Source organism: Cyprinus carpio, chromosome B23 (assembly GCF_018340385.1).
Source record: "Cyprinus carpio isolate SPL01 chromosome B23, ASM1834038v1, whole genome shotgun sequence".
NCBI lineage: Eukaryota > Metazoa > Chordata > Actinopteri > Cypriniformes > Cyprinidae > Cyprinus > Cyprinus carpio.
The window spans coordinates 23,501,339-23,519,296 of record NC_056619.1 but is presented as its reverse complement, the minus strand read 5'-3'; the positions used below and the strand labels follow the sequence as shown (position 1 = coordinate 23,519,296).

General features: G+C 39.2%; 2 protein-coding genes and 1 long non-coding RNA gene across 4 annotated transcripts in view; 1 reads left to right on the top strand and 2 right to left on the bottom strand.

Annotated features, from left to right (window-relative positions):
- Positions 1-1,645: 1,645 nt before the first annotated feature.
- Positions 1,646-9,055, bottom strand: LOC109057720 (uncharacterized protein KIAA0408-like). 2 transcript variants are annotated; one of them, XM_042751361.1, is made up of 6 exons: positions 8,601-9,055; positions 5,471-5,704; positions 4,376-4,786; positions 4,198-4,271; positions 3,183-4,050; positions 1,646-2,730 (listed from the first exon to the last, which is right to left on the bottom strand). In XM_042751361.1, the coding sequence occupies exons 2-6, from the start codon at positions 5,612-5,614 to the stop codon at positions 2,527-2,529; spliced, it is 1,701 nt and encodes a 566-aa protein (XP_042607295.1). In that variant the 5' UTR covers positions 5,615-5,704; positions 8,601-9,055; the 3' UTR covers positions 1,646-2,526. The 2 variants fall into 2 exon arrangements, with proteins under 2 accessions (XP_042607295.1, XP_042607294.1); XM_042751360.1 differs by lacking the exon at positions 8,601-9,055 and adding an exon at positions 6,920-8,576 and having other exon boundaries at positions 5,471-5,706.
- On the bottom strand, positions 8,859-15,081 carry LOC122134624 (protein SOGA3-like). Its single transcript, XM_042751359.1, has 7 exons — positions 14,995-15,081; positions 13,872-14,565; positions 12,490-12,714; positions 12,075-12,233; positions 11,914-11,979; positions 10,259-11,491; positions 8,859-9,192 (listed from the first exon to the last, which is right to left on the bottom strand). Exons 1-7 carry the CDS (start codon positions 15,000-15,002, stop codon positions 9,082-9,084), a joined length of 2,496 nt encoding a protein of 831 aa, XP_042607293.1. The 5' UTR covers positions 15,003-15,081; the 3' UTR covers positions 8,859-9,081.
- LOC122142025 overlaps positions 15,006-17,958 on the top strand; it is a 5,061-nt gene continuing 2,108 nt past the window's right edge. Inside the window, exons 1-2 of the long non-coding RNA XR_006158285.1 lie at positions 15,006-15,134; positions 15,539-15,649. This is a non-coding gene — a long non-coding RNA (uncharacterized LOC122142025). The remainder of the gene's footprint in view (positions 15,135-15,538; positions 15,650-17,958) is intronic.

The window sequence follows — 17,958 nt, the reverse complement described above, 5'->3', positions numbered from 1 at the left end:
CAGCAAGAGACACATGGCAAGACATCTGAAGGGCTCCTTACTGGTTGTCTTTCCTCTCTGACATCACAGGTGTGTTACTGGGCAACTCTTACACATTCAAGCGGTTCCTCATACACTTGTACAACAGCAGGTGACACTGGCTGAGATGATCTGAGATCAGTGTTCACTTAGAGAGCTTTATATAGCCAAGTTGTCGGTGTTCTGCTGTCCAGGATTAGACTTCATTAATTCAGCAATTCCAGAGAGACGTCTTTATGACATCATGGAGAATGCCCAGCTGCCCATTTAACCCTTTAGGTATTTATCATTCAAGTCATCAATGCTAAAGCATCGCTATTGCTATTACTTCACTACACAGCTTGCCCTGGAATATCATAGGGCTTTGGCTCTTTGGTTTGCAAGTAACTAGCCTTAGCAAATGAAGTATTACCTTGCAAACACCGTATCATCATAGCCTGGGAGTTTTGTTTGGGTAAGCACCCCAGGGTGGTGGTTAAGGGGTTAAGGCTCAGGGCTGATAACCAGAAGGGTGCTGGTTCGAATCCCACAAGTGAGCAATGATCACTCACTATAGGCATTTAACCCCAGGTTACTCTAATAATAATAAATCCATGTGGCATGCTATGAAGACCTCACATGAAAGTTGTGAACATCTATCTATATCTAAAGACCTCATTAAGATGCTGTTCCGTGCTTCCAGCGAGGTGTTATAGTGCAGGAAAGACTTTATTACTCATTTACAGATTCAGAGTGAGACAGAGAGAGATGCCCCCTGAACATCACACGCCTCCCCCCTCAGCCCTCCACTGACACGTCTAAGATTTCTGGCACCAAAACAACGTCACGCTTCCTATTTCAAGCACAGGTGCAACATTTCAGCAGCGGGTTGAGTAACTGTGAGAGCAGGACAGGGAGATAGTAAGGCATGGTAAGAGCAGGTTACATTAGGACTCTGAATGAGGAATAGGATGCTTCTTGATAGCTTTTAGTAACGTAGGGCAAGCGCAATGTTAATACTGTTAATACTGCTTAACAAGGAGCTAATTAAAGAGAGGCCTTTTTACTATGCTGGCATGAAGCATCTTATACTTTTGCTTTTGCTTTTTTTTTTGTGAGAGGAGAAGTGATGTAAGAAATTGTAAAATGTTTTACCCCACTGTTGTCACATTTTCAGGAAACTACTATACTATACTATTATATTTCTGAAGAACATTTGAGTGGTGCATGACCTTGGAGAAGTTGCTGATAGAATATTATATGTGGTTGCTAGGTTGTTGCTATGTGGTTAGTAAATTTATCAGCACATTGGTTTATTGGTTGCTTACTGGCCAAAATCAAAAGAACCCAGCCTTAAAATCTGCGTGAACCAGAAGATGCTGCCGACTTTTAATATGGTGATGTATTTACAATGGAAACGGAATATTGAATAGAGGGCGGTGTTTTATTTTTGCGCTCCTCAAACTAATGGTTAAAGGGGTGTTTTTTATGACTGTCTTGGCCCTTGATGACTCTGGTCTATAGACTCCATAAGTCTATAGGTTTGTTGTCCACCAGGTGAAAATTAGCTTGTCAGATTGCAAAGAAAAGTAACAGTGAGCAGAAATATTAATGATAACATTAGCAATCAACACTAAAAACAATGAACTAACTCGTCAAAGCACTTGCGTTTATTATCCAGAAGAAAAACAAAAAGCATCACGTTTTTTAAGGGTCATGTCACAACAATATATAAACATTCCAAAAGCATTTATTCATTATAATATGGTCAAAAGATATACTTTACTCTTCACAGATGTTGAACTTAAAGAATAAATCACTTCATTTGGCTTTTCTTTTTTTTTCAAGGATGGCAAATGCAGACATGTTCCCGCAAAAAGGTGCCATGCACCGAGTAGTTACCGCCCACATCAGGCACAGTCAAATAAGGCTTATAAAAAATATTATGAGCCTGTTATGACCTCTTCGTGTCAATATTATGAAGCACTAATGCAGTAATGTAATGGACTTTATGACAGAACACCAAAATGCTTGCACACACCTTTACAGATTATGCATAATATATAAGGCTCAATAACTCATTGCCATGTATATTTAAATACATGTTATGCTTGTTGCATACATGCTTATATGGTTACAACAAATGCCCTACATGGCACCAAAAGAACTGCACTGTACACAAAGCACTCGGGAAAATAGAAAACAGAATAAAAGAATACAAAATTTACTGAGAATGACAAAAAGAAATAAAGAGAAATGGCAATGAAGGGTTTATATAGGCACAGAAGTTCACCAGGTCAAAAAATGTCCACTGAAGTTTCTTTCCAAAGCACTTCAAACAGCGCAGAGTTAAATGAAAGCGGTATCCTTTTGAAGTTATTTAAGGAAAATACCATAGGCCATCCTAGTGGGCTGCAATAAGGTACTTTGATGTAGTTGTGGATATATATATACAAAAATGTAGACTGTGTTCTATAAAAGGTGAAAGTTTCATCTTTGCCATTGGGTGAAAAGGTTCTTGTATCCTGGTCACATGATGACAGTTTCTGTGTGCCGGGAATACGAATTCAAGACTTGTTTGGCTTTCAGGCCAGGGCTTGGTGGGCAGGATGTGTGGGCGATTTTGCATGGGTGAATATGTTTAGCCCATCTGGATGGACGACGTTGATTGGCTGGTCGAGCAGGACGAGAAAAATGGCTACTGCTGGTTGCAGGAGATGACTCACAGTTGACCTAGAGAAGAAAAAGTTTTAATTTAAGTATCTTTTTGGATAAATGACCAATACTTGGATTAATCAACTTGTATTTTATGTACCAACATATTATGACTTTATTTGACAGGTTAGCAGAAACAGAAAGCAAAGTAGCATATGGGAGAGATGGGAGAATGAGATCAGGATCACCACAGCTCCTATGCATCAAAAGCAAGGTTCCTAATTCTTGGTCCTACAGAACCACTTTTCTGCAAATTGGAATCAAATGTGCTTGAATTAACTAATCAAGGCCTTTGGGTTTACCTAAAAACCAGATTAGAGCACACTTGGAAATAAACTCTTCATGAAAGCGGCTTTCCAGAATCAGGAATGAGGAACACTTGCCAAGTGCATGGGCACAATCATTCAGACGTAAATAAATACACCATTGAAACCTAGTGTGTGTGCTGATCAAATTTGTACCCTCTTCACCTGCTTGTTGTCCAGTTGCTGGGTGAATGTGGTCCTCTGACTTCTGTTGTTCTCCACTTCCATCATTTCCAGAAGTTGCTCCAAGTTGTCATTTCCCAGTCTCATCATGTCGACACCAAGACCTCTATGTACCTTACTGAAGTTTTGAGATCCTGCTCCCAGAATCCTTTCCACCATCTGGTAGTCAGAAAATAGGTCCTCACTCTGGGAGCCCACTTTGTGGGATTTAGACAGTGAAGCCACCTTGTGATACCCTGAGTTAAGATGAGACTGTGTCGGGCTTAAGTTATAGGCCAAGCCATGCTGTTCAAGAACACAACCACCCTTCCCACTATCTTTGTCTCCATTGAGGAGGTGTCTAGAAGGACCAGCTGCCCAAGTCTCCTGGCTGGGCTCCAGATCTGGTACCAGTGCGTCACAGTCTGCAAGGCATTTTTGGACGGGTACACGTGAGGATGCCCGTCTGGCATCAAACTTGCTCTGGCAAATGGTAGTGCTGGTGTGCCTCGGAGGTTCAGTAGAAACAACGGTGGTCACAAGACCATCCTCAATCAGGGTTTTCCCCTCGTTCTCCTGCAACATGGCACCAAACTTACGCAATACTGATGGGCTGCCAGATTTCCTGTCGAGCAAGAGGCATTTCCTGTCAGGTTGTTGTGATGACTCATGGTAAGTGGAGCGAGAGGTTACAGGAGAAGCATCTCTCTGTCTGATTGCTAGTTTGGAAGCTGAATTTTTAGGGGGAAGGTCGTTCGATGAAACCGGGCCTTTACAGCTAACGTGGTGGGCTTGGGAGTCTTCCCAATTTGATTTCTTGTTCTTTTTGTTCTCAGCCTCAATTTCCCCCAGACCAACACACAAGGCAGTCCTAGTGTGAAAAAAACAAATCAACCAAGTAGTCACATGAGGAAATTGGCCAAACACTAAGAGTTGGTATATAACCAACAAGAAACATGCATGATAATAGGACAACAATAAGAATGAGTCTGATAGGTTGAGATTGAAAAGGTTTTACCTGCTTGTTACTAGGCTGGTCTTCGTGCTGTCTTGATAACTGTGCATAACTGGATATACCTTAGGGTTCTGGATCTAAAAAAAAGAGGGGCAATGAAGGGATAAAGTGTAAAGACAAATTCTTGAGGTGTAAGAGTCCAGTTTAAGGAGAGATATATCAGTAGTGAAGAGGTACTCACTGTGTTTAGAACTCCGAAATTCCCTGCATTCCTTCTAAAATTCGGGCTCTGTTGAAGGTATCCATTGAGTATGTCTAGGGTGGCATCTTTCCTTTCAAGATCATGACAACTGGCAGGGTAATGGCTACCATTGCTCAGGGAATTAAGCATGTAATTGTTGGAGTCATTACAGTATTCACTGGGGGGGTGAAACCCAAAGCTTTGCATAACTGTAGGATCTGCTCTTATTTCACTGCATTGACGAATTGGGAGGCTGTTGTTGGGTTGACCACGGGGTTCATGATAACCATTGGCCTTGTGGCTATACTGAGAGTTGACAGGAAGCAAAGTAATGTCCAGGTTTTTATTGTTTGTTTTGTTGTTTGGGCTACTCTCGGTGGCTTCTCTTCTTGCTTTGACCTCATTATACAGCTGAAATACAATCACAATGTCAGAAACAAACTCAGCATTCGTAAAGTATGAGTTTTTGACCACCTACATAAAAAGCAAATGTTTTAAATCTACAAGTCAGCAAAAACAACTGGCATAATGTAACACATAGAATAGTTATGCAACCTGTACATAAGTAAACAACATGGGGTTTCTTCTTTAGAATGAGAGGGAGGGCTTGCATGCTTAAAGGTTAATTAATCTACCAATAACAACATGTTTGGTTGGCCTGTTTCAGCATGACTGCATTAACTTCCTGTGTTTTGGTATGAGAGACTGTTTGTGAATGTTCATAAGTATCCTGTAACCCCTATCCCTTTGGATTTAATAAGCTTGTTAACATCTGTCACAGTCATGGTGTTGTGGGGCGAAGCAACTATTATTATATCCAAGAGATGCAGCCAACTTAGGCAACAGGGGGTCAAGATCCTTTCAGCCAATCACAATTCTTGTTAGTGCCCACTATCACAACATCAACAGCTCCATGGCTCTAGTACAGGCAGGATAACAGTGCCAGTGGATCTTTTGGAATGGTTTATAGTCAAATCAGAGCACTATGTTTTTTAAGTTAATTTACATTTTTGAATAAGAATCTCTCTCTCTCTAGATATGGATATGGATTCTGTCACACTGACTGGCGTCACTTCAGTTGACAATTTGCCTCACCTCTTCAATCTTCCTCTGCATGTCCTGTAGCTGATCTTCCCATTCCTGCATCTCTGAGTCAAAACTGTCAAGCAGGTCAGCTCTGTCTCCACCCCACACACAACTCCCAGGCTCCGGCCCACAGTGCAATTCCAATGCAGCCATTCTTCTGCGTATGTGTGTCTGTGCTCAGAAACCTATGCTGCGATTTCTGAAAGGTCACTGGAGTGACCACATAGGCAAGTCCACCAATACCTCTAGGAAGACAAAAGAGATATTCATCATTGAGAAATAGCCTATTCCTTCTTTACAGTACTCTTAAGTAATCAGAGTATCTGGTAGTAGTTGGTATCTCAAGTAAATTAAGTCCCTGGAAAAATGCTACTGTTTACAATGGCTTGCTTTAAAGTTTAAGGGTGTTATAAATGTGAACATAAGTGAAGTCTTCTTGATTGTACTCCATTCAAGGAGACGCAAAGAAGGAAACAAAATCCCAGCTATTTGCTCTGGACACCTGCTTTAAAGCTTTGGCTCATTTCTATATGAATTCCCTGTCCTTCAAACCAACCCTTAACTGTCAAAATTGTCAGCATGTTCTTTAGACACCAACTTCATTAGACATGCTCAAGTTACCTAAAGGGACTTCAGGGATTCTGAAGTCAGTTTTATAACATGGATAGTCTCCCTGGAGTAAACTTATCTCTCTTGATCAAAGGCACAATAGTAAAAAGTAGCTGGTCGCCCCTTGCATAAACTACACCTACAACCAGTCTAGATCTTTGACTACAAGGTTACACTGCTTCTTTTGAGTTAGGGATGAGGTCAAAGTTCCAAGCAAGTGTAGAACCTTTTACCCGCTTGGATGAGCTCAGAATAGTTGCATCCTTTCCGTGGTAACGTCACTAAGTTTTTCTGTAATGAAGCTTTGATTTACGACGGGGATTAGGGAAGGAATTTTCTTCCGTCAAGGAACATGACACCTAGTTTAACTCACGAAATTTCCAGAATGTACCACCGTATGACTTTAAAATGGAAGGATATTTATAACCTCTGTTATTTTGTGTTATAAAACTAAAAATGTATAGTAAGAGCACCTTTTAATGATTGATACACCCTTACTCTCTGTAGGAAAAAGTAGAGGATCACATTAGTAGTAAATTCAAGTGAATTTACCAACAGTTCTGTAAATTATTTAAATATTAAGTACATATCGTTTGTTAGTATTCCTTAAGCAAGTATACAGTATGTCCTTATATATGTAAATACAGTAATTTATTTTTATATTACTTTACTTTTAGTGTAAATTGTGACCAGTGAGGCTAAAAAGGTTTTTAAAATTATATATCCAACACATTCAGCCCAAGTGAAAGATCACAGAAAAGAGTTGTAAGTAGTAACAATTTAATACTTTAAGGTTTAAAAATAGAGGTTTATATTCTGTGCTTGTCTACAAGCTTTCTTAATCCTTACCGGTTAAATCTTATTATTGGCTCCTCCAGTAAGTCCCTCTCAAGAGTTTTTGATGAATTGAAACAGATGATCCAGAATATGAGTAGAGTATTAGTAACCTGTTCAAGTACAGGTTTGTTGCTTAAATCAAGATCGCGCTTGTTTCAGTACCGCCTCCCCTTTGACAACTCCTGTACTCAAACGGGACGTAACTGTGCAAGGACCATGAAGGCTCGCTTCCAACGGTGTGACGTAAAACTCCTGCGTATTAGATCTTAAATGTTTCCTCTGTCCGGTACTACGGTCCTGTCTGAAGCTCAGGGGTAAACAACTGTAGTCCTTAGGGGGCCCTGGGGCTTTATAGTGACTCTAAGTATTTACCCATGCTACGTCAGACCTACCAGGTGTCTGGTGTCATAATGTCAGATTTATTCCGGCATTTGTGGTCTCCATGCAGGAGACTGTCGTCACCGACATTCTAGGTTAAAATTACAAAGGCAGAGGGAGAGTGTTTACATGGCTATTTTAAAATGCCCAGTTCTACCCCACCTCTGTGAAACTGTCTTGTTGCTAGTCTGATTTTAGGACTTGGCAGATTGTGGTCTTGTGATTCCTATTCCAGTTGTTTCGATGACTTCTAATGCCCACAGGCAACTGGGCTATTTGGGACTCTCAAAACACTCTGTCCATTTTATTTTTAAGATACCATTGTACAGAATTAGTGGATACTAAGTGTGCTGTCCACAGTTCTTAATGGGCGCCTCATGCTTTTATTTATTTGATGCATGGCAGTTGCGCATTAAACAGCCATCAGACAGTTCAGCCCTAATATTGGCCGCTGACTTAAATAGTTTCCAGGCACAATAATGGAGAACAAGGAAAACAACAAAGCAAAAGCCTCTGAGAATGGAGACACAGTAAAACTGGCAAATTTGAATACAGTTGTATCTTTGATGGTTTTCGCTAATGAGTTTACTTTCAGCTGGCACGAAATTGAGAAGAAATTACTTCCAATTCTCAAAAAGAGACTCACTCTAGAATAACAGATGTGGTGTTGTTTTCCAAGTGTCATTTTCTTGTCAATCACCTAGACTCATCCAAACCAAAACAAATGTATTTGTGCTCCAAATAATTTGTGAACCCAACACTTCCACAGATCTTGTTTTTGTAATTATCTTAATCTATTTACAACTTTTTATTTAGGATTTACGGCTGACATCTTGAAGACTCAGGTGCTTCAACTGAGACTAAAACTGGAGATGCCAACAAGCTAAATAAACTCATAAAGAAAGCAAGCTCTGATTTCCAAATTGCTGATCCATGACATGCTTGCAGGAATGAGAAGCACATTCAGCGGTAGACTGATCCTGCTCTGGTGCAACAGAGTGTGCAGCAGAAAGTAATTTGTGCGTACTGTCATCATGTACACAGGCACTTTATGTGAACTTGGACCCCCATTCACCCACCCCATCAAAACCACAGCTGTTCTTTAGCATATCGCATGAATCTTTTCATGCAGTTTCTTCAGATTATTGTGCAATCAATCAATCTATGCAAAACAGTTGTTCTTATCACACAATTATGGATGATTCCTGACTCCAGTCAAATTTAAAGCCTGTAAGTTATTCTCTATCCATACACGTGTGTGCACATTTTTTCTGACTTCTCTGAGTATACAGTTATATACCATATTCTTACTCACCATTGCATGCTTCTGATAGGAAATCATTCCACCTGATGTCAGTATCTTAGAGTGCAGGGGCAGGCATTCTGGGTAATGTGATAACATGCCCCTTAGTAGTAAACTTCAGTTCTATATTTCATTGCAAACCTTTGGTGGTAAAACAAGCATCAGTGTGCCTGATATCCATAGTCCTAAATGAAAGAAATGTCTTCTGGATAAAGTAGTTTCCAGTGGCTCAGTGTTTTCCTGCTATGATGTATGATAGTCTTTAGTTGCAAAAAAAAAAAAAAAAAATTGTCTTGATGGTGTACCTTCCAATGGCAGCCATATATGTACGATTTGGATAAAACATTCTCCAGTTTTTTGGAAATTAAGATTTTGCAGACTTCTGTGCGGAAAGTGACCGTCCTGTGATTCTTCAACCATGGTGAACATACACAACATTGACAAACAAACAAAACAAAGGGCGAGACTATGCTAATGAGTGGACGGATGGTGATCACAGGACAAAAAAGAGGGTAAAAAGAAATACAAGTTTAAAAATGGTGGCATAAGAGAGCGAGGAGAACAACACTAGAATGAGGATGAATAAAATGATGGGCTGAAACATCTGGGTGAATAACCGACAGGATTAACGAACATGCATTAAAAAACAGGGGTGCGTGGGAAGACAGGATCAGAGAGAAAGAGAGAAAGGTTAAGATATTATAGCCATTAACATTTTCTGTTTGCATAGTTTAAAAATCTTGGCAAATAAAAAATATGCTGTATCTTGTTAAATGTTAAAAGCAGTCAGGAGATGAACTCTGAATTATTTAGTGATTTCTTGTTCTTCACTATTAAACTCACTCCCTTTAAAGGAATAGTTCACCTAGAAAATTGTTGTAATTTCCTGTTGTGATTCTTTTTCTTTACGTGGAATTTAAATAAAGCATGACTTTGCACTATTCGGCTTCTGCACAATACCTTTGCTTGACAAACAGACCAAAATATATTCAATGAAATGTACCCATTCTGCTGCAGTATTATATGATTATTTCTACACTATTATAGTGTTTATAAAAAATTTTAACTAGATTTTATTTTCATATTTTCAGTTTTCATTTTAATTTTGTGCAATTTAATCTTATTAAAAAATTAGCAACCAAGTTAAAATTAGCAACCTTTCTCATTTTCATTTTATTTTATTCAACACAAACAATTTTTAATAGGTTTTTTTTTTTTTTTTTTTTTTTTGTTAATCTCAACACTGCTCTGCTGTACTTCACATCTCATTTGTGTCTGCATTCAATCATGTAAAGTTGTACATCAGTAACTTCAAATGTCATATGTTCTGGCATGTCTTTTGACCAGCTGTCATTGATGTCAAACTCAACTTGATGCACTTTGATGCAAATGATACTTTCAGTTAATTAAGACCGTCATTTTTTATCAGTTTCTCACTCAAAGGTATGGCTTTAGAAGACTTAGAATAGAGTCCATTGTACATACCAATTATATGGTGCTTTTTTGCCTTTTTGGGAACTTTAAAGCCACTGGTCACTGTCCCACAGAAGAAAGAGAATCAAGGTTGAATAAATAACAGAAATTTGATTTTTGGGTGAACTATTCCTTTACGGTGAGTCAAACATTCTTGTTGTGCTTCACATAGACACACAGACTCTTGCCAGACTCACAGATAATGGCTCTTCTGAATCTCTTTCCTCAGGTTTTGGAACTTCAAGTCGGTCTATAAACCCCTGCAGCTCCTTCCTGAAGGTTTTCATTTGAGCGTTGATGCGGTAGAGTAGCTCATGCTCCCTGATCCTCCCACCATCGTCGTCATCTTCCATACGGCCGAAAAGATCCCCGTTAGCTACGAACACCCGCGCCTCTGCAATGATGGTACTGGTGTCAGTTATGAGGTGGTCAATGGTTCGTCCCAATCGCTCTGCTTCAGCACGGATGTCAATCATCTGTTGCCTGTCCCGTATGGAGCGTGAGAGGAGCCGGGCGGAGTCAGGTGAATAAAGAGAACGAGTTGGCGTGAGGCACCGAGCATTGCGAACCTCCTCTGAGTCGCTTTCACCTCCGACAGGACCTTCACGTTTGCGATGGGGTGGGAGGCGAGAGGAAGATGAGTCATCATCACTACCTCTACGCCCTCCAATTCCAGGACCGCTGTCGCTCTCTGCGTCACTGTCCCGTGGTGTGATGGCTAGGTGAGATGTTAGATCATACCGTTGCATGTTAGAAAGCAGCACACGGTTCTCATACTGCAGCTGCATCACTTTCCCACTCAGTTCATTGATCTGTTTCCTCGCTGCCTTCAGCTCCTCCTGCAAAGCCTCGGCTTTGGAGCTATCTCCTGCTCCATTGGCAGCAGCCATGGCATTACCACCTGAGGTGTGCCTTGTACCCTCTTTAAAGCGCAGTTTGTTAAGCTCACATGTCACTCTCTTATTCTGTTCCTCTACATCAGCCAGGTTCCTCCTTAGAAGTTCTGCCTCATCCTCCACCAACTGCAGTTGTTGCCTAAGCTCCGACAGCTCCGACCCCTGCTCCCGCCCCATTCCTCCTTCCGCTCTGGACAAGCCCCCATTAGACGACTCTTCCCCTCGAAGATCATCCAACTCTGCCCTCAAGCCACGGTTCTCCACCTCCAATTCGACTATTTTGCGTCCCAGGATGTTGGCCTCTTCCTCCACCAATCGCAAGCGAAGTTTGAGCTCGGATTCCCTTGTAGTGGGAGGGCCACCAGCTTCACCCTTTGGATGAGGGCTGTCAAGATCCCCATAAAAGGAACGATACTTCTGTAGCTCTTGTTCCAAACGGTCCTTTTCCTTGTCAATTTTGGCCATTTTCTTTCTCATTAAGGTAGCCTCCTCTTTAATAAAGGCCAGCTGACATTTCAGGTCCTCATTATCCTCCTGTGGACAAAATTGTTGCATTAAGGTCCTGGCACATTAGCAGGAATTTTGGCAGGTTTTTGTGGAGAAATAGACCTATCCTAAATGGTTTTGCAATGTATGAAGGACAGCTCAAATACAAGTCACATTTAAACCAAACACCTTTCGGTTGGTAGACAAGACATTGTATGGATTTCATTTGAAATGACTGGATTTTGACAACAGTAAATGTGACAACAGCTTTACATTTTATGGTGTAATACATTTTTTTTGTTTATTTGCATTCCAACTTTCATTCCTTGTATAGTTTGCAATGTAGTGCACTTCATATTTTTGCAAAAAAAAAAAAAATATTGCATTACTGATTGTAACTTTAACTTATCACGTACACTAACAGCCTTCATTTGACTGCATACCACTTGATGTCAATGTTTTATGCTTACCTCTGTAGGAGTCTGAGTCTTCCGCTCAGGTTTTTGTGCATCTTTGCTTCCTCTTCGTTTCTGAGGCTGGACACAACAAATTTAAATGAAGGCTATGCCATGAATATGTATAGTATTTAGAAATATTTAGATTCTGTAATGATTTGTGTTTGCGTTTATACCTCTTTGGCTTTGTCCAGCTCATTTTGCAGAGCCTGTTTTGTGACTTCCACCTCAATAAGTTTCTGTCTTAATCGCTCGTTTTCGTCTTCTGTCTTTGTTCGTTTCTCCTCCACGTTCTCCAGCTCATGGTGGAGTCTTACAGACACATCCTTGGCAACCTGTCAGAATGCGGTGGTGTGGCTTAGTGGTCAAAGATCTGATTCATAAAGTATCCTTGTGCTCTTGAGAAATACACTTAACCTTAGGATGCTCCAGGGATAATGTCTTGGTAATAAGTGCAATGTTGCTTTGGATAGAAGCATCAACTAAATGACAAGTTAGTAATTAGATAAAAATGGTGCAAGTAAGTATTTTGGGATGGGTAATCACAAACCTTCTCTGCTTTCCTTTAAAGATAAAAACATTAGTACTTGCCTTCAAATCTTGCTCTAAGCTCCTCAGGAGTTCTTCGTCAATTTCTCCAGTTTGTGCATACCGAAGTCGTTTGCGTTCAGCCTTGCGGAGTCTATATTGAAGGATGCGACAGTTCTTATTTGCGCGCTCGAGTTCGCGCCGCATATCTTGTAACTGACAGGTGTCCTCCTCATAAAAGGTGTCACGCATCTCCTCCATCTCTGTCCGCATCTCCTCAATCTCATTCTATGAAAACCAGTTTGCACATTAATAAAGAAACCCTTATTTTCAAGCTTTCTACTCTGCAATTATACAGCAGAAAAATGCAAATTATATCTCTGCATTTACATTATTTGAATAAACTGCACAAATTACATGCTTAATGAGTCCTTGGCAAACTATTGCTTGAACATGCTAATTAGTGAAGGCATATTTTGCATGTACCAAGGCCATACTGTAGTTTGCTTTGTTCTGAAACTAGGGCTAAATTGTTACAGTGTTGTAGTTATCTCAAGGTTCTGTTGACTTTCAGAAGGCAACAGTTTTAAAATCGTTCAGAATTTAATACAAGTCACTTGAGCAAATATACCCCTCATTGGTCCTAATGTTTATGTGGTGTTTATGTTCTAGGTTCATGATCAGTGTTATTTCAAGATGGACAAACAACATCTCTGCAGGCTTACTGTGGCTTTTCTTTTTGTTAATCACCAGTATTTTGATTTATCAGGTTGAGTGGGAACCAAGATTGTTTGGAAAACAATACTGCCATACACTTGTTGGGCAGAGGAGTCATTAAAATGCATTTTAAGAGGAAGAGACGTGTTTTGATTATGATGTGACATGCTGACCCACCGAATTTAGGTATACTCATTAAAAGCATATGCATCATTAATAAATTTTGCTAATGGTTATCAACATATGTATTGATTATCAATTTAATGTGGAAATCTACATTTGTGCTAGTATCCTTTTGCATTGTGCATATTCCAAGATTTTTGTATTGTGCACATTCTTTTTCCAATTTATGTATTTTTTGTCATGTATGTGTTTATTGTGTCTGGCACGTCTGAAACAATTATCTATTTATCTATCTATCTATCTAACTGTCTATCTGTCTGTCTGTCTGTCTTAGTTCTTAGAGACAAAGTCTGTCTGTACAGTATCATACATCCATCTATCCTGCTCATCTATTAAACTGAAAAACATCTATCTGTCTGTCTCAGCTCTTGAAGAAACGTCTTTATCTTTTACCCTATCCATCCTCAGCTATATCTATCCATCCATCCATCCATCCATCTATCTTTTCATCCATCCATCCACCCTCCAAAGCAATTCCATTTATTCATTTTTTTTTTAACATGATAAATATCATAGTCATAATTTCTCAAGCACAGCAAACAAACCCTAAGGTCTTCGTTTTCATCCTCCAGTCTCTGGATCTCGTCCTGCAGGGCTTCATTCTGCTGTGTCACGGGCTCGTCTGCGCCGCTCGCGGCCTGTGCGGCCGGTACCGGTCCCGGTTGCGTCTCGCCTGATGCCCTGCGCTGCATCCTGCCGCTTTTCTTCAAGCGCTTGTTGATGTGATACTGGATGAGCTCTGAATGCAGACAGCCCCCGCCCCAGAAGGCCGGTCCGCAGCCCACGTACTCTCCTCCCGCGGCGGCCTCACTCTGCCTCTCTCTCCCCCTCACACCTCCACCGGAGGAGCTGCCGGCCTGCTCCGAGCACGAGTCTCCGTGGACGCAAGGTAAACACAGCGCGCGGCTCGTGTCCGGTGATGGAGAGCGATCAGTCCGCTCCTCGGTTTCCCAAACCGCTTCAGCTTCAGCACCATGAACAGGTGCCGCACCTCTCACCCTCACGACACGCGCTCCTTGAGCCGCCTGCTCTCCCTCGCGTTCTTTAGTGCCTTTTCCTCCGAGCTTAGACGCGGCGGATGATGAGGAGCGGCTGCCGCTGGGTTTTGAGGCCGGTTTGGCGGAGGTTTGTCCGGGAGATGGTCGCCTCCTCCCTTCAGTAATGTCCGCTGATGGTGAAAAATCCGCAGCGCCACTTGCGGCAGAACTCATCATGTCATGTAACAGACCTCCATCAACACTGCAGCCAATTTTATGCAATTTATAAGAGGGGCAAAAGGAAATATTAGATTAAACTGTATTGCTATTATGCAGAGTACAAGTACAGCCAAAAATACAATTGGATTTTTTTTTTTTTTTTTTTTTACTTTTATAAATGCATAAATTATACATGAAGACAGTTGAAGAGTTCAGATGCAAAAGCCTCAAAGTGACGTTTGAATTTTTCTCAAAATAAGCATTTTTATCATCAGGTTCCTATATGTGCCACATGTATTTGTCAGTGAAGTTTAATGACAGGCTGCAGTAGTCTTCCTACACAGTACTAAAATGTTTTGAGAATTTTCCAGTTTTTGCAAGGTTATAGGCCTATATTATAATGAATGCCTCTTGGTGCAGTCCTAATTTGAATTATTCTTCAAGAACATTAAATATCGCGATGTTTTCTTACCTGTTCATGAACTGTGCTCATTTATTTCCTGTGTGAGTGAGACAGTTCACTTCAGCTCAAGGGTACCAGGCACTGCTTAGGCACGCGAGACACGGACGTTTAATATTCATGAGGTGACGTAACAACCGATATAAGGAAGTGTGAGTACACTTAATTATTATTATTGTAATTATTATTGCAATAATAAACAACGAATATTACAAAACAAATAGTAAAAAAAAAATTACGTACAAAACATACAAAATACCTTTTTAATAATAAACTACTTATGGATTAATAGATAACAGAAGAAAAAACACAATATAATATAAAAATTCTTAAGAAAGAAAGAATAAAATGAGGACACACAAATAAAGATACAAGCATATTAGGGAAAAATCTTAAACATGGCACAAGTTCCAGATTAATATTTCAATTTTGTTTTAAATATAGGCTACATAAATATACATATAATTTAACATTTACAACGTTATTATTATCATCATCATCATCATTAAATTGGTCATTTTTGTTAATTGCTATTTTTTATTTATTTTTTATACAGTCTTGTTCCCTTTAAAACCTGAGAGGGAGGAAGACTGGATGCTGCTGAAGAAAAGCTGGTGGAAATGCAGAGTCATTCCTCCACACTATTGTGCATTAATTGATTCGAAAGGTCAGTCAGCAGTTTGTGCTCCCAACAGGCAGTGAATCTTGTGAACCTTTAAAAAAAAAAAAAAAAAATGTAATTACACTATAATTTTAGGACACTACAAATATATTTAGATCATGTACTGTTTTTTTTTTTTTTTTTTTTTTTTTTTTTTTAAGCTTTCTGCTTTCTCAATTTCTCAGGGCTAGTTTAGTTAACTAGAACCAGAATCTTGACTCTGACTAGAACTAAAACCATAAAACAAATTGTGTCACATGCAAAGACATTTGAGTGAAATAAATTAACATTTTAATAAAACTTAAACTTTGTAATATTTCAGCTAGGCAATATTTTCTTTTAGTTTAACACAATGTATTAAAATAACTTAAACTGAAATAAAAGGGGAAAAAACACATTTAAACATTTAGAAAAATATAATGTTCATGTTCAAAAATATAAAATGAGAATATTATGAAATATATAAAAATCTTAAAAACTCTAATAATGTTTAAATGAAATCCCTTTGATAAAATGTTCTAAATTATACGAAAATGTAACTGTAGATGTTATAATGAATCACAAAGTGTATCTCAGGTCATTGGGCACTGATATCAGTCTGTGATACTGCCTGTGAACACTAGAGGGCGCTGTCTGTCTGTCTGTGTACTTCAACTGGAAATAATCTGATTAAAAAATAAAGAAATTGCATATCCTATTATATCAAAATAAGATATGGGATCTCAACTGGGTTATAGATTTAGATGTAAATTAGTCCAATATCCATCCATCCTTCTGCACACTGCATGCTATATCCTGCAACTCAACAGTTTCTAGTAGACGATTCAGATTTAGTGCACCATTTAGAAGTGCATTAGTATCAAATTTGCATTATTGTGTATTTACACAGCCCATGATAGGTGGCTTTTTGTATGGATACAGAGAAGAGCTAATTCTCTCAGGGAGTGTTTATAGAGTGTATTATCAGAGGAACAGGTTGAGAGAAAGGTGAAACCACTTTCTGTTAATAGGGCCAGTGGAAATCTTTGGCCTGTTTGCAATCCTCTTACTGACGAACATCCTTGATCAGACACAGGGAGAGAGAGAGAGAAATTGTAGAATGGGGTTGGAGAGCAAGAATTTGAAGATGGTAGCTAGTACGAGTAAACTAATTCATTTTCTTTAAGGTACTAGATTAACTAGTAACAAAGTTTCAGTTTGGCTATACCATGTCAAAATAATAATAAATTGTCAGACAGTTTACAGTTAAAATAATAATGCAATAATGCATTATTTAAAGAAACTGCTTTAGATCAAAGAGTGTATATTGTGCTAAAATATGAAAAACTTTATGATCACAGCTGTGGCCATTTTCTTTGAAATGTTAAATTACATAGCTCATAAATAAAATAAATAAATAAAAATGTGTAAAATAATTTGATTGGTTTGTTTGTAGCTGGACCAAAAAAAAAAAAAAAAAAAAATCATTTTTAGGATATAGGCCACAAAGACTGTAGCACTTTATACAAATTAGAAATTTTAAGGTGTAAAAGGTATGATGGTTTGTCCTTCGAAATGTAATTAAGAGAACTAGTTTTTGATTTTACTAGTAGTCATTACTACGTTAATGTACATTAAGTACATTTTCTCTATTTAGAGCAGCATTTACTTATTTTTTCCTGCATAATAGACATTTATTTTCTTATTTGCCATACTATATAGAACATTTCTCGCTTATTGTGGATATTGCTATTGTCATGTGTAAAGTCATATTTATTGTATCCATCTGGTCTATTTAATAGTTTTAGTTTGATACCAGTGTAAGTTTCCCCCACTGTGACCTGAATAACGCTACAAACTCTGACGTGGATATAAGCTCTTTTACAGCGAAAGCCAATTTACAACCTGATTACTCCAGATCTGTCTGCCCAACCCCTCAAAGCTCTGGCCTGGGAGCTACATTGCGGACGGAGGACAGCTAATTAAAAGTCCAGGAAGGAGAGAGATGGAGGCAGAGGGTCTGTGAACTGCTAAAATAGGCGGTCAGACATAGGACTGTCATCCCCCTCTCATATTAAAGTCAGTTATGAACTGTGTCATGGCTGGTTGCAAGAGAAGAGCTAAGGTCTGTAGCAAGATTTTTAAGTTTAAAGACCAAAGAACAATAACTATATTAGCATCCACACCAACTCACAATAACATCTGTTGTTCATGAGCATGCAGTGCAGTTTTGTCACCTGTTGCTTCAAAATACTCCAGCTCATTAATATTGGAATGATTCTGATTGGCTGTTTTTATTGTTCATCAGCTGAAAAAAAAAAAAATGTTATTCTGCA

Bases quoted from the DNA above. Each gene is read 5' to 3' on its own strand.
- LOC109057720 (XM_042751361.1), bottom strand. From the start codon at position 5,614: ATGGCTGCATTGGAATTGCACTGTGGGCCGGAGCCTGGGAGTTGTGTG. The intron at 4,787-5,470 runs GTGAGGCAAATT...ATTGTATTTCAG, and splicing joins TGCAGAGGAAGATTGAAGAG to CTGTATAATGAGGTCAAAGC. The intron at 2,731-3,182 runs GTGAAGAGGGTA...TTTCTTCTCTAG, and splicing joins AGCAACTGGACAACAAGCAG to GTCAACTGTGAGTCATCTCC.
- LOC122134624 (XM_042751359.1), bottom strand. The intron at 11,980-12,074 runs GTATAAACGCAA...TGTTGTGTCCAG, and splicing joins AGCTGGACAAAGCCAAAGAG to CCTCAGAAACGAAGAGGAAG. The intron at 11,492-11,913 runs GTAAGCATAAAA...TTTTGTCCACAG, and splicing joins AGACTCAGACTCCTACAGAG to GAGGATAATGAGGACCTGAA.